General features: G+C 41.1%; 1 protein-coding gene and 1 pseudogene across 2 annotated transcripts in view; one reads left to right on the top strand and one right to left on the bottom strand.

The window, feature by feature from the left end:
- Tent4b (terminal nucleotidyltransferase 4B) overlaps positions 1-16888 on the bottom strand; it is a 62797-nt gene extending 45909 nt beyond the window's left edge. For both annotated transcript variants that reach the window (XM_027939144.2, XM_027939145.2), the window contains exon 1: positions 16254-16888. In XM_027939144.2, the coding sequence (XP_027794945.1) occupies positions 16254-16879 (626 nt within the window). In that variant the 5' untranslated portion in view covers positions 16880-16888. The remainder of the gene's footprint in view (positions 1-16253) is intronic.
- Positions 5266-12157, top strand: LOC114095659 (heterogeneous nuclear ribonucleoprotein H3 pseudogene; annotated as a pseudogene).
- Positions 16889-16950: the final 62 nt, after the last annotated feature.

Raw genomic sequence — 16950 nt, 5'->3', positions numbered from 1 at the left:
AAAACATGATGGTAATGTGTCAAACCAGAAAGTACTGAGACTATACAAGAATTTTGGCAAGGGATCCCTTGAGACAAGTGACACCAATCCATTTACTGCAAAAGTAAGACTTAGTGACAGGAATTCAGATTCAGGAATAGTTTGGGACTGAAAAATTGGCTGCTGTTTGATTATTTCTTACTATGACTAACTTTATTTATAAACTTTATCACAGGTTTTGGGGAAAAACAGTGTAAGGTAAATGACTAGATAGTATTTGTAGGCTCAGATACACACTGGGGGGTCTTGGAACATATCCCGTACAAACAAGGGGGGGCGGCTACTAACACACCAAACCACTGAAGTCCATGTAGCACTACATAAACTCTACATGAACAAATTCCCAAGATACATTATGAGGAAAGTACAAGTGAAAAACAAAATATGTATTATAATAGCACTGATACAAAACATAAAATAATATGCATTTTCTTTGGTCAGTCTTACGTGGTAGAAAAAGGATCTTCTGAACCCAATACAATTACTACATCCCAGGCTGGGACTAAAAATGGTGGTTACATGAGACTCCTACCTTTTCCATACTGTTTAAAGTATTTATGAGCACGATAAATTAATGCTTTCCTTTTCTAAATTTTAAGAAAAATCTCTGGATCATAAATTATAGGCAATTTATCTAATATTCCATTAAGGGAATTCAAATCCATTAGTGTGGGTGGTTTCAGTCAGATTGATAAAGGACATTCAGGGCATATTGTCTTCACATTTTAATATACAAACACACCCCCCTCTGTGACCAATATAAATACTGTCTTGCTGAAAAACAAATCTAGTCCAAAAATAAAAATACCTCCAGCACTTTTAATGCAAGACCAAATTTTCTTTAAAAAGATCTTACATATTAAAATCTCAAATTCTTCATAAGCATTTTTGATATTTTCTACTTATTTAGATATTTTAAATTTTGATCCAAAAAAACAATAGTATTACAAAAGCCTGAGTCAAAACTTCACTTCATTAAAATAATGTCTGTTACCCACAAGCCCCCGTGCCCGTCTGGTTTTAATTAATACATATATAAAAATGAGTGGAGAGGCAAAGTTACTGTCTCTTACAATAATTTTTAAGGACTCCCAGCATCTCATCTCCCTCCCAGAGTAGACACCCCTCCACAAGTGGGATCTGAGCTATCTGAACTCCCTATGGGTTCCTGTTAATGGGCCCAGTTTAGAAACCCAAGCTTTAAGAGATCATTTGAGAACAATCCTCCATTGTGCTTAGTATGATTATTATTTTTTAAAAAAAACATGAGAACCACCATCCTGTACAGGCCTATGCAGTCAGTGACTCCATGCATGGGTTCCATCATCAAATTTTCTTCACTTCCCGAGATTGCCACTGTGGTGGAAGCAACTGATCTGGAAATCACTCTCACCAAGCCCATTAAGCAGAGCACCATTATCTGCATGGACTGCGGGAGACAATGGGCACAGAAAGAGATGAGGTTAAATACCAGTCCCTGGTTTTATTTGGTATCACAGGCTCAGCGTGACAGAACCAGATCCTGGTGGAGCACTGGGACCCATTAGAGATTAGGGCTAAGCAGCCCTGGCTGTAGGAAAAGATAGTTGTGGAACTTAGTGATAAAATAATTTAACTTTGCTGAGGCTGGTTGATTGGTAATTTTTTTCTTTCCTTTTTTCTTTTGGCAATGCTGGGGACAGACCCAGGGTCTCACGCAGGGTAGGCAAATGCTCTACCACGAGTTACATCCCCAACAAAGTTATCAATTTTCAAAACCAAGAACTGGGGTCCTCTGGCCTCTGAAGGTCCTCAAACCCCATAAGGGTTCTACTCTATGAAACAAATCAGTCAAGTGGATAAGCAGCATGATCTTAAAAGGAATGCATATATGTCTTCTACAAGTATCAGATTTATCATAGACATAGAATTTCATGCTGATTTTACACAAAAATTTTACTCTTCAAACTTTTTTTTTTTAAAGAGAGAGAGAGAGAGAGAGAGAATTTTAATATTTATTTTTTAGTTTTCGGCAGACACAACATCTTTGTTTGTATGTGGTGCTGAGGATCGAACCCAGGCCGCACGCACGCTGGGCAAGCGCGCTACCGCTTGAGCCACATCCCCAGCCCCTCTTCAAACTCTTTCAAAAAACCCTAAATATAATATATATTTGCTCATACTACTGGGGAATGAGCTCAGGGGCTCTCTACTACTGAGCTACATCCTTTAGCCCTTTTCAGTTTTTAAGACTGGGTCTTGTTAAGTTGTTTCAGGTCTTGCTAAATTGCTGAGGCTGGCCTCCAACTTGCATCCTCCTACTTCAGCCTCCCAAGTAGCTGGTGTTACAGGTACACATGCACCACCAGACCCTGAAAATGTATTATGTTTTATCAGGCCAATCACTGATGAAAATTAAACTGGTCACTTAAGTTCCAAAAAATAGTATAAACATCCAGAATAAGGTAAATCATTAAAATAACTCTTGAAACCTTTTCACAGTTGATACCACTCTGGGTTTTTTTTTGTTTTTGTTTTTGTTTTGAGGGGGCAGGTACCAGATATTGAACTCAGGACACTCAATCACTAAGCCACATCCCCAGCCTTATTTTGTATTTTATTTAGAGACAAGGTCTCACTGAGTTGCTTAGCACCTTGCTTTTTCTGAGGCTGGCTTTGAACTCGCGATCCTCCTGCCTCAGCATCCTGAGCTGCTAGAATTACAGGCATGTGCCCCCTTGCCCAGCACCACTCTGGTTTACAAAAATTTTTCCCTCAGCAACTTAGCAAGACCCTGTCTCAAAATAAATAAAAATAAAAAGGTATGGGATGTGGTTCGTGGTTAAGTGCCCTAAGTCCCCAGTATGAAATAAATAGTGATAAAAATATATATTACATAAAATTTACCATTTTAACGTATACGATTATATGGCATTAAGTACATTCATCTTGGTGTCCATCTATAACCACTGTCCATCTTCAGAACTTTGTGACCCTTCTTCACTGGCATGATTTCAAGATTCACCTATGTTGCAGCATGTGCCAGAATTTCCTTCCTTTTTAAGGTTAAATTAGGCTTTGCATGTGTAGAGGACATTCTGGTTATCAATACATCTATTGATGGACACTAAGGATGCCTCACTCTGTCTGTTTTAACCAATCTGGCATTGTGAAGTCACATATAATAAAGATGAGAGAACCTTTTAGCATTAGCATTTCATACACACACACACACACACACACACACAGATATACATATACACACATACATTTTCAGCCACATACCTTAACAAATTTTTTAAAATAAAAATAATAAAATGTCTGCTCTCAGGACACAGAGAATTAAAGTCAAATCCAGTAACAGAAAGAAAGCCGAAAAATCCCAAAATACATACTTAAGATCAAACAACACACTGCTACACAGTAGATGGGTCCAAAAAGTCACAAGAGTATGTCTAAAATGAAGATGAAAATACAACTCTTCAAAACGTGTGGGATGCTGAGAAAGTTCTTACAGAAAAACTGATAGCACTGGATACAAACATCAGGAAAGAATAAAGATCTATAAATCAATAATCTAAGCTTCCACTTTAAGAGACTAAGAAGAGATGAACAAATTAAATCCACAGTAAACAGAAGAAAATAAAATTAGAGCAGAAATCAATGAAATTGAAAACTAAAAATCAACAGAGATAAACCAATAAAACCAAAAGCTGGTTCTTGGAAAAGATCAATAAAAGTGATAAAGATAAAAGAGAGAAGACAAATTACTAATAGCAGAAATGAAACAAGGGTAATCACTAGTGATTCTCTGGACATTAAAAGGATAATAAAGGAATGTCACCAAGGATTCTCTGCCCGTGAATTTGATAACCTAGATGAAATAGACCAACTCCTTGAAAAACACAACAAACCGAAAGTTAGACAAGAAGGAAAGGCATCTCAATAGACCTAACTATCTAATAAGGAAACTCAATCGATAATTAATAAACTTCTACAGCAGAAAGTACCAGGCCCAGATGGCTTCACTGATGAATGTACCAAACTTTTAAGTTAGAAATTATCTCAGTTCTCTCCAAATTTAGCAGAGTGAACACTTGCTAACTCATTCTATAAAGCTAGCATCACCCTAACCATAAACCAGATGGAAAGAACCAGAAAAACAAGGAGAACTATAGACCAAAATCTCTCCTGAATATAGCTGCATGAATTCTGAACAAAATACTAGGCAAATTGAATCCAACAATGTACAAAAAGAATTATGAACCATGACCAAGTGGAATTACTCCAGGTATGTAAACCTGGTTCAAAATTCAAGAATAATATAATCTATTATACCAAGAAAAGAAAATAAACCCTATGATCATATCAACACATGCAAAATAAATTTTTATGAACTCCAAGACCCCTTCATGACAAAAACTCCCAGTGAACTAGAAATAGGGGAGAAGTTCTTCAACTTGAAAAAGGACATCTACAAAAATCCTACCATTAACATCAGGCTTAATGGTGAAAAATTACGTTTTCCCACCATTAAGATTAAGAACAAGGAAAGAGGTCCGTTCTCACCACTCTTAGTCAACAGCATACCAGAAGTCCTAAGCTAATGAAATAAGAAAAAGAAAGAAAAGACAAACAAATTGGGAAGGAAGAAATCAAATCTTCTTGATGATGATGATGCCTATGTAGAAAGGATCAACAAAAGAACTTGTGGACCTTAGCAGCTACCACCACCAAAGACAGGTGGAAAGACTCTTGTGAGAAGCAACGACTTCTCCCCCCTCCCACTGGACCCCATGAGCACCGAGTTGGTGTCACCACAGCCTCCACAGCCTGACAGGTGTCTGAAGTAAAAGGGTATAAATCAATGGTATTGAGATGAAACATAATGGTCCAAACGATGCTCTGCAACACAACAGGAAGACTTCGCAGACTACTATTGGGTTGCAGCAAAAAGAGGAAAAGGAAATAGTTCCATTTTGTCAAGGTTTGAAAATTATGCCAAAAGGGGATAACACTGGTGATGGACGACCAGGAAGCCCAGCAGAGGCCTTCGTGCAGTCTGCGTCACAGGAGATCGCAGAACATGCTCTGGGGAAACACAAGAAAAGGACACAAGGTACAGAGATCTTCAGAAATAGCAGGAGTGAAATCAAAGGATTTCATGATCCACCAAGAAGACTGCCAAAGAGCCACTGGCATCATGTGGCAGGCCAAAAGGAGTTAAGAGGGGGTTCTTATGGAGGTATGTATGAAAGACTGCAACGAGGAGGTGACGGGTACGATGGTGGCTATCATAATTAGGGCTGCGGCTCTGATGGCTTCAATGACTGAATGAGATGGAAGAGGTATGGGAGGTCACAGCTATGGTGGAGCTGCTGAGCAAGTTCAGGTTTTCATGATATCATTTTGTACACAAAAGGGTTGCCTTTTCCTGCAACTGAAGATGACACTGCTGATAATTCTTCTTAATACTAAATCCAATATGAGTTCACAGTGATATTGAGCTGATGGCAGAGCAACAGGAGAAGCAAACAGAGTGTGTGACACATGAAGATACGCGTCTAAACATAAGAGCGATACACTGAACTCTTCTTCAACTCCACTCCCATGGCAGCTCTGGAGTGGGAAGTTCTGGAATGGCAGGCTGTGGCAGAGATGGAATGAATGATCAGGATATGGATTTGTGGGAGAATGAGAATTAGGATACGGTACTCCTGACGGCTTGGGTGGCTAGGACCATGGTGGTGGAGGCAGTGGAGGTGACTGTGGCATGAGTGGCAGGCAATTGGGTTGTGATGTACTGAAAGCAGAACCAATAGATCCTAACAAAGCATCTGGTCTACTAGACTTTCTTACAGATTTTTTCTATTTTAAGAACTTTACAATGATTAAAGGAATATATTTTTTTAATTATTTGATTTTGATGAGAAGATCTTTTTCTGAAGGTTTTATTTGTTATATACTTTGACTTAAAAATATATCCTTATACTTAAAAAAACTTATAGTAATAATAAGTAACTATAAATACATAGCAAATTTTAAGATACTTGGTATTAAATAAGAGTTTAATACCAAGAACAATTTTTAATACAAAGAACTCCTAAAAATCAATAGTAAGAGGTTGGGAATATAGCTTAGTTGGTAGAGTGCTCCTCTCTCATGCAAAAGGCCCTGAGTTCAATCCCCAGCGTGGGCGCACACACACACACACACACACACACACAAAATCAACAGTAAGAAAACAATCCAATTAGATTATGGTCAAAATATCAGAACAGACACTTAACCAATGCATACAGAGCAAAAAGCAGATTAAAAGACGCTGTCTTGCTGGGCAGAGGCACATACCTGTAATCCCCAAGGTATGGAGGTTGAAGCAGGAGGATTCCAAGTTCAAAGCCAGTCTCAGTGACTTAGCGAGGCCCTAACCAACTTGATGAGACCCTGTCTCTAAATAAGATATAAAAAAGGGCTGAGGATGTGGCTCAGTGGTTAAACACCCCTGGGTTCAATCCCCATTACCAACAAAACAAAACAAAGAAGCTTAGTTCATATTTTATGAGACTGTAACAGAAGTATAAACAGTAGAAATTTATTTCACTCACAGTTCTGGAAATCAGAAGGCTCAAGATCAAGGACTTATCTAATGAGAGTCTTCTTGTTCCCCCAAATAGGAAAGCACTACCTAGTAAGACTGTGAGAAAGGCAAGAGGGGTCTAGTATGCTTGTGTAAGAAACCCACTCTCAAGACAACTGTAGATGACAATGTCAATCCATTCAAGAAGGCAGAGTCCTCGTGACCTGATCATCTCTTAAATGTCCCACATCTCAACACTGATGCACTGGGGACTAAGTTTCTAACACATGAACATATGGGGGACACATTCAAACCCTAGCAGACATGTCACTAGAGAATTATACATTAAAACACCACCATCACACATCTACTAGAATGGCAAAAAGCCAAAACATTGACACCAGGAATGCTAGGGAAGATGTCGAGTAACAGGAAATCTCATTTTCTGCTAGTGGGAACGAAAAATGGTTCAGCCTTACAAAAGTAAACATACTCTTACTATACAATCCAACAATCAAGCTCCTTGGTATTTACCCAAAGGAGCTAAAAATGTGATCATACAAAAACCTACACATAGTTGTTTATAGCAGCTTTATGCACAACTGCCAAAACTCGGAAGCAACCAAGATGTCCTTCAGTAGGTGAATGGATAAACAAATTGGTACATCCTTACAATGGAATATTACTCAGCACTAAAAAGAAATGAGCTATCAAGCCAGCGAAAGGCACTGGAGAATCTTAAATGCATGCTGCAAAGTGAAAAAAAAAAAAAAAAAAACAATCTAAACAGGCTACATACTGTCAGATTCCAAACATTGCCAAAACCCAGAGAATCTGTAACATCAAAGAGTGAATCCTAACGTAAAAATTACTGACTTTAGTTAATGTTAATGTGTCACTATTTGGCTAATCAATTTTAACTAAGGTTCCACCCTACTTCATAACAGCAGTGGAAACTAGGGGGAAGGGCCTTTGAAAATTGATATTTTCTGCTCAATATTTCCATAAACCTGAAACGTGGTACTAAGAAAAAAAAAAAACTATTAAATGCCTTGGGAAGGGGAAATGGAGGAAGGGTGTCTTGAGAATAGAAAAGTCCTTTCACGTGCCCATCATGCCCTTTTCTCAGAGATGCTGCCTGCTGTCTTCCCCCAAGGGGCTGCCACAACCCCCAGGGAAGCCCAAGCCAACCCACACCAGGTGGCCAGCTCTGCGTACCTTCCTGGAGTCGTCCTTTACACAGCCACCATGCTTTTGCCCCACAGCTTCTGTTAAGTAAACAGTGGCCTTTAAAATAAATATTTGATATGGGGGAGCATTTGACAAATTTACTCTGAGTAGGAAATTTTCCTTTGAGGCTATGTGGTTTATTCACCTGAAGGCGGGAAAGATTCCTACTAAGGTCACAAACATTAGCACAGAAGAAGAAACACAATCTAAGTTTAATTTCAAGAAGAAATCAATGCACTATTCCTGGTCACGGAGCTAAGGCTGTGTGAACTTTGTCTCCTGAACAGAGGCTCAGGGGTCATAGGTCTGCTGTGGCTTCCTTCATTAAAACAGGCTGAAGGCAAGGCCGGTATCACTGTGAGCAAAGGACTCCCCTGACACTCCCAGCCATTACCGCAGGGGAATTAACTCCCCTTTAAACAACAGCACCCGTCATTCCAAAGCCCACTTCTGCTTCCTGTGTCCCACCTTGTTTCTCCTCCTGGGGAGGACAGCTCATTACCAAAACCAATTCTTACTATTAGCTTGCTTTCCCTCCTAAGAACTGTACTCTTGTATGTAGCTCAGGGGCAGAGTGTTGGTCTAGCATGCACCAGGTCCTGAGTTTTAGCCTCAGTTCTGCTTAAAAAAACAAAACAAAACAACTGTACCCTCATGATAAACAAAACTAACAAGGGAAAATTTCTCCTTTTGAAAGCATTACAGCTAACAATTAAAAAAAGGATCAAGAGAATTAGAACAAATTACCATCCCAATAAATTAATAAATATAGGCAATAATCATTAATTATTCATTTCATTAAAAAAAAAAAAACATTCCGACACTATGGGTCTTTTCAGAGCACACATCACACAACCTAAGAACTGTTTTTGAAAAAGAAAAAAGAAAGAAAATCTACACAAGTCTCTAGCTCTAGTTACAAATTTACAGAAAATAAAGGGGCCAAAAGAACATATTAAACTGACAGCTATGGGAATGCACTCAGCAAAATCCAAGAACTAGAAAATCTATAGGAAAAAACAACCTAATTCAACAAATAAGTTTAATGGGGAGAGGACAGATGCCAGATAAACCTACAGATTAAAAGGTTTAAATATCAGTGAAAGAATCCATTTGACCAGGTATGGTGGCACAAGCCTGCAATCCCAGCTACTCAGGATAAGGCAGGAGGATCTCAAGTTCAAGGCCAGCCTACACAATTTAGCAGGACCCCGACTCCCAATTAAAAAATGAAAAGGGCTATACATATGGTATAGTGGTAGAGTGCCCCTGGATTCAATTCACATAACAGAAAGAACACAAACTAATTAATTTACAATGATTGATGATGCTAAAGAAAAAATTTCATTTTGACAGAATCAAAACTGTCTACACATGGCCAGTAAGGGAAAAATAATGGGCCAAGTCCCAACTCTTAATCCAGAAAGTACTTCAGATAAAAATTTATTCTAGGATAGATCGGAAGTCCTCATTTACACAGTCTGCAGACACACCAATACTGCAAAAACCATTCACCAGCATGGCAGGCTGGTGCAGGCTCACAATCCCAGCTACACGGGAGGCTGAGGCAGGAAAATCACTAATGCCTACAAATTCAAGACCAGCTTGGGGACAGACAGAGACCCTGTCTAAAAAAATAAAAAAGAAACAAACACTAAAAAGAACTTTAAAGACAAATTTTAAATGATACTAATAAGAATAAAAGCAAAGTAAAACTTGTACACTGAGGGGTTTTGTTGCTGTGGTTGCTGTTTAGGTGCTGGGATCTGTGTGCAGAAGGCAAGCATCTACCACTAGAGCTCTACCTCCAGCCAACTGAGGCCTTTTCAGTCACAATTTTACTTGGAGATTTCTAAATGGAAAAGTTATCATTAATTTTTTAAATAAAAATTAATTAAGATTAAAATTAGATGGAAGTTTGAGTATGTAGCTCAGTGGTAGAATATTTGCCTACAATGAACAAGGCCCGGGTTCAACCCTCAGCACTGGGATTATTAGAATTAGGTGGGATTATTTAGGAAAATGTTAATATGAAGAGTGATAACACCAAATGCTGGAGAGGATACAGAGACTCTGGATTTCTTTTATGTACACTGCTGGTAGGAACATAACATAATACAGCTACTCTAGAAAATGATTAGCAATTTCTTTAAAAACAAAATATGTACTTATTTGGCACTTCTGGACATTTCTCTCTCAAAAATTAAAACTATTTCACATAAGACTGTGTACATCAATGTTCACAGCAGCTTTATTTTTAATAGTCAAAAATTAGAAACCATCTTTCTGGAATGTCTCTCAGCAGATGAATGGTTAAACAAAGTAGGCAATAAACTATTGGTTCATAAAACAATTCCCATGACTCTCAAAGGAATTACAGTGAAAGGGAAAAAAGACAAAGTTACATACTTTTATGATTTTTATAGTGTTCTCAAAATGGCAAAATTACAGATACAGGGAACAGATCAGTGGTTGCCAGTGGTTAAGTATGAGAAGGAAGGGTGGGTGGGTGGGTATGTGTGTGTGTGTGTGTGTGTGACTTCAAAGGGGCAATACCAGGGAGCCTTGAGGTGATGGAATAGTTTCACATTCTTTTTTGATACTGTTGTTTCCCTCATGGAGAAATGAATTCAGGTCACAGCAGTGAGAGCACCAAAACCAATCCAGTCCTGTATCTTGACAGTTGGAAGCAGTTACATGAATCTATACATAAGAGAAAATCATACAGAACTACACACACACACAATAAGTACATGTGAAACTGATGAAATCTAAAATAGGCTATGGAGGGGTGAGACTGTGCCCAGCATGTATGAGGCTCTAGGTTCGATCCTCAGTACCACATAAAAATAAATAAATAAAATAAAGGCCTATCAACAACTTAAATTTTTTTAAATTAAAATAGGCTATGAATTGTAACAATGTCAATTTTCTGTGTTTCTTTGTGAAAAAAAAACAGCTGTCCAGCTCTCTACAGAGCTGTCCTATCAGCTCTGAAGGAAAGAGTTATGTCAGATATTACTAGTAGGGGAAACTGAGCAAAGGAAATATGAGAGCTATCTATAGTAGTTTTTGCAACTTCCTATAAATCTATAAATTATTTCAAAATAAAAAGTGAAAAAAGAATAGATGGAGCTATGTATAAAGAGATTAATTATAACAAATGGAAAAGATTTAGCCTAGTATTTCAAACATGGTAATAAAGTTTCCATTTTACCGATTACTTTTATTAAATCAACTGACCTGGAAGCAAAGGATTCTGCACTAAATACTTATTTCAGAAGAAGGCGAGACTTGAGCTAGAATTCCTAAGCTTAGTTACCATTTACTATACAAAATCTCTAGGCACAATTTTAAGATTTTTTTTCAGACTTGAAATTGTCCAAGTGAATAAGAAACCAGTTTAACATGCATAGCTCCACATTTAATTTTTTCTTAAAATCTTTACCTCCAATTTCCATGTGGCCAAGCTTCTGAGTATATGAAAGTCTTCTGCATCATCGAGTAATTTTATCAGATAGAATTAAATGTATTATCTATTGCGTGGTTGCAAAAATGAAAAATCTAGCTCAAGGCCATCCTCAACTTCAATCTATAATCACTTATTTTAAAAAATAATTATGTGTAATCTTAAAAATAGTAAAACAAATTTGAAGACTTTCTGGTCTTTACAGCAACTGAGTCTCCAGCAAATATCTGGGGGTGGAAAGGACATTCTGCCAGCCAGCCTCTGAGCAGCTAGGAGGTTGTCCAGCTCTCTCCAGAGCTGTCCTATCAGCTCTGAAGGGAAGAGCAAAGACCAGCTGCTGGCAATTGGACCCTGGTTCTTCAAAGCAGCATCTACAGCCCCATCAAGAATACTTTGTACCTGTGTGTATAAGTGATTAATATAGTCTCTAGTGCCGTGGGTGTGATCTTGAAATAGTTTCCTCCACTAAACATTACTCTAACTGAGTCAAAAGAACAGAGAATAGAAAGCTGTGTGAAAGCATACATCACCCCACTTCTCTACTTCCCACAGGAAAATTGCTTTTAATTTTTCTCAGCTTCAACAGGTATAAGAATACCTAACCATTCATTGCCATCCATGTCTACACCATTCCTGTGACACACAAATAATGTGAGAACCAATAAGTAAGACAACCATCTGACCAGTCCAGCATCAGCAAGGGAGCCCCTTCCTATAGGCCCTCTGGCAGCAGTTTTGTGGAAGGAGTTGAAATGTGAGGCACTGAGCACCTAGGATCAGAACTGTTCAAGCACACAAGTCCTCCCTGCCTCGGACTCCCTAGTACCCTTTCACATCTTCTCTCTCCTGCAGTGTCCTAAACCTGTGTGAACAGGGGTGGACTCCAAAAAGCTCCAGTCACTGTTTCCTTTGGCTTTTCAATGGCTAAAAACGTAATGGGGATGGAAAAAAAAGAGTCCATACAATGAAATGCCAATGACTCTTGACAGTAACAGGGTCACTGGCCACAAATAGTGGATGGAAGAGGCAAGCTGTGGCATGAAAGTAACAGTTGAAAACAGTGTGCCGGATTTGAGAAAATTCTCAGATACATATTACACAAAAATCAGTCAATAACCTGAAGGTCCCAGTTCAGTAAAGAATTACTATGAGCTACATATGCAAATGCACATAATTTAAACTTAACACAAACACCAGGTCTCTCTAAATTCTTTCCTATTTAATCTGCCTGATTGCTGTGAAGCCCAACAATAACACCAATCCCCTGATGACATTATATAGAAATACGCCATTAATGCCGGTGCCAAAGTGAACCATCAGCACCTCGGGTTTACTGTGATCGAGTGAACCATGAGTACTAGGAAAATGGCACACATGGGACAACACTGTCCACTGCAGTACAGAGCGCAGCACTCACCGCCAATCTCAGCCCCTGCTCAGCTTCTCCACCCAAACACCACCGAACCTTCTGCCCCAAACCAACAGTCCTTCCAGCCCTTATTTTCAACAGCACAAACATTTCCCCAGTCACTCAAGTTCAAAGCTATAGATCATTAAATTCACCAAGGGAAGATTCATCCTTATCTTGTAAAAACTTCTCGAATTCATTCATCCTTCCATCCCCCAATTCCTACCAGCCTAGTTCAAGAAATTAGTCATTAAACTTAAATTTCCCAGGGCTAGGGGTATAGCTCAGCAGTAGAACATTTATCTAGCATTATCATGTCCAAGGCTCTGGATTCAACCCCTAGCACTGGGGAGAAAAATTAAGTTTCCCAATGGGGTCTCCTTGATGTCCCCTCAAACAAATTCACATTCCAAGCCATTACTGTGAACAAGTCATCCAAGCCTTGACAAACCACCTACAGATCTCACAGTGTAGCCAACACAAACCTATTCTCATGAACTTGGACAAGCACCAAGCGCCTTACACAAGAAGTTTCTGGACACTCAGGCTCGGGACTAAGGGCTCTGGATATCAGTAAATTCTCTGTGTCTGCAACTTTCTGCTATCCCTTCTTTCTCCATGGTGATCAACAATTAAATCTTTGAAAAGAAAAGGGCTTATGGCTCATTTTCACTGACAAGCAGAAAGAGCTGGTGGACTACATCCTATACTACGGCCAGCTCTCAAGGGGAATGAAACCTGAAGTCGAAGAAAACGGATAAATGGAAGCAATGTTGGAAGGAATAAAAAGATAAAGAAAAGAAATTAAACTCCATGGGCCTATGGTTACCCAGGGACAAAGGCCAAGATGGTAAATGCGCCCAGGGGAGTTTCATTTTGAAAGACTACGATGAAATCCAAATATTTTATGCTACATTAAAGACATTTCCACCCCCCAATAGGTAAGAGAGAGCACGCTTATAAAAGGAAGCTAAACAGACATTTGCTCTACCAAAAACATGAACCAAGCACAAGAGTTCTGAGGACCAAACAGCAACAACTTGGGCATTGGAGAAAGCCAGGATTTGAACTGTAGCTCAAAGGAGTGTCCAGGAAATAAGTCAACCAGTTTGGCTGATGTTGAGAACACCAAGATATAAAAGAGCAGTACACACTATCCCAGAATTACAATCCACTTTTCACACTGAGGGGAAGAGGGGGCACCCAGGATATCTCATGTTCCTATCTAAATAGCCAACCCAGAAGCCAGGAACCATTACAATTTGTTAATCTACTAGAAAAGTATCAGTCACATTCTAAGAATGTAGAAAATGTTGGTAACAGTTTTACTATATTTAATCTCAGAATAGTGAATACTGAGCTACACTGATTCCAGACTTTGTACATACCTGTATTAAAAACAGCAAAACTTCCTTAAAAGAAATAAAGATCCACAAATCAAAACTTATCCACAGATCAAGAATCATCAAGCAACCAGACACTCTTACACAAACACTATTCAGAACTGTTTAATATATCTTTCAAAACAGGAAGGTCTCAGAATTGAACATTTGAAAAATTTTTGACTGCTGACATTCTTAAAAAAGGAAGGGGCAAAAAAAGTGGAAAGTCTGAGGAAGTGATAAGCTGTTTTAAAACAATTTTACAATCAGTTTTTAAACAGTAATCCCGCTGGGAAATGAAAATTCCTCTCCTAATCCCTTTGAGAGCAATATAATATTTGAATCAGGAACAAGAACACTTTGCTTCTACAAAGTTCAAATGTGAACCTTTTGCAGTATCCTTTACATTAAATAGCAAGTAGAGGGGAAAACATTTTCTGATTTAACAAAAAAAAAAAAAAGAGGTGGCAGGACTTTGTATTTATAACATACTTTTTCTAAAAACATATATAAGAGACTTCAGTAAAATGCAATTAGGGAACTTCAAGGTTTTAGTTGACAGTGATTACTTAACTGGAGCTTATTCCTGTAAAACGAAACTACCAGAACCCCTCAATATCAATTTGCTTGTCACTAAACCACAAGTTTATGCTTCAACTTGGAAATGCTAACAGGATGGAACCACAAGCCTTTAATAAAATGTGATGACCATGGAGAGCGCCCTTGAAGCTTAGCAACAAAGGACTCAACCCTAAAGGATTCCCCTCTGGAAAGTGAGGGCAGATTTGACATATACCCCAGCAGAAGTCCTAAAGCGCATGACTGCATTTTCCATAAAAAGTGGGAGTAGTAATAGTAGCATATAGCAGACACCAACCCACTAGAAGCAGATGGAACCCACCAACTCATTTTACCCAGACCTTCAAAAAGGTACACAGATCTGTCTCTCCTTGCCAAACAGGGCTGATCTGAATGGGTGAATCTAAGAAAAGGTTCACTCGGGATTACTAATTGGTGATTTCATTTGTGTACGCTAGCCTCAATGTAAAACAGGACCTGAAAAACGAAAAGCAATTTGAAAGCTGGTTTTCTATACTCAGTCTCCCCCCCATACACACTCATACACACACACACACACACACACACACGGTCCAAAACCTTTATTTTACAAAAGAAAAATGACTCAGGAACCTTTTCCAGCACAAGAGCTCTTCCAGAAGGGAAATCTAGATGGAAACATTCCAGGCTTATGTACATAATTCACCAGGGGTCAGGTAAGATTCCATTTTGTAAGAGCTGAACTTTAAACAGAAAGTCACTAGTGGTGCAACATTCACCCATTAGCATAAAGTTACCCCCTAGAATGAAAAGCACTGGCTCCCTCTGCCAAGATGACAACTTTACAGTGAGAAGCCCAGCCCCGGACCATGAACTCCTGGAAAGTTCTATCAGGGCCTCAGAAGAGCTACCACCTCTACTAGCCTAAACTTAGCTGTCACCTCAGCCCTCCCTCCCCAAAGACAGGGCATCCTTAAAACCGGAAATTTTTTAAAAATAAAATTACAAGATGGGCCAAAGGGTCAAAAGCAGGCAATGCCTTTCAGGGCTGACATGATTCCTGTCTGGGATTGGGGGAGGGGAGGAGCATTCTGGATGTTTCTATTCTTGGCAAGGAAAGCACCTCCAGGTCCTAAACCATCGAAAGACACCAACGCAGTTATGTTTTCAGGGAATGAATGATACGACCGTGCTAAGGAATCTCGGAGTATGATGGTGGGGACAAAGGTGTGGAGGGCTGGAGGGGGGTCCGGGGACAGAAGGTGGGACTAAGGGGAGGGCCCAAGCGATGGATAAAGGGGGCTCAGGGAAGGTGTGGACGGTTAGGAGGGAGGGGAGGGAGGTGTGGATGACTAAGGAAGGTGAGGGGAGGTTGTGGATGGCTGAGAGGAGGTCCACAAGGCTGGACGGCTAGAGAGGGCTGGGGGAAGGTATGGATGGCTGCGGGATGGGGGTTTGGGCCAGTCTCTCCCCCCGCCCCGCGTGGAGCAGCAGCCAAGGCAGGCCGTGGGGGTGGCCTCTCTGGGGCTCCCCCACCCTCTCTGTGGGCGTGTGCCCGGCTGCGCGTGTGCACGGGCCAGACCAGCAGGCCGCAGGGCCAGCACTCACCCCACGACTCCCTGGTTGTAGTTCCTCCGCTTCCACGGGGTCCCGCTGTACACGCCCCCGCTGCCGTCCACCCGGCCGCCCCCCGCGGCCCGCCCTCCACTGGGCTGCAGCAGGCTGTAGTTGAGTCCGTAGGTGCTGGCCTTGTTGTCGCGCTTCCTCTTGTTGCTGCTGCCCGAGGCCGGGTCCGCGGGCTCGGCGGCAGGGACGGCAGCCGAGGGGTGCGGGGACGAGGACGCCGAGGGGGACGAGGACGCCGAGGGGCCCGCGGCAGCCCGGCGGGCCCAGGCCGCCGGCTGGTGGTGGTTGTTGTTGTTGTTGGTCGTCTCTAGGGGCAGGAAGTCCCGCTGCTCCGCGGGCAGCGCGTGGCCGCCCAGCAGGCGCTCCCCGGAGCGGTACATGCCGGCCGGGGCCGGAGCCGGGGCCGCGCCGCCGGGGCTGCCGGTGCTGCTGCCGCTCCCGCCGGTGGCCGTGCTGCTGCCGCCGCCGCCGCTCGCGCCGCCGCTGCTGTGACAGTGGTGGTTGAAGTAGAGGTTCCTCAGCCCCTGGGTCGTCTCCCAGATCTGCATCCACAGACTGTTGGACGGTCCGAGCTGCTCTGGCTGGAACCAGGCGATCCTCGGATCCATCAAACGGCGGCGGCCGCTGCCCCCGCCCCTCCTGGCCGCCCGCAGGGCCGCCGCCGCCGCCGCCGCCGCCT

The sequence above is a fragment of the Marmota flaviventris genome, chromosome 18 (genome assembly GCF_047511675.1).
Source record: "Marmota flaviventris isolate mMarFla1 chromosome 18, mMarFla1.hap1, whole genome shotgun sequence".
NCBI classification, from domain to species: Eukaryota; Metazoa; Chordata; class Mammalia; order Rodentia; family Sciuridae; genus Marmota; species Marmota flaviventris.
The sequence above is the reverse complement of the archived record's forward strand: the minus strand, read 5'-3'. Positions and strand labels throughout refer to the sequence as shown.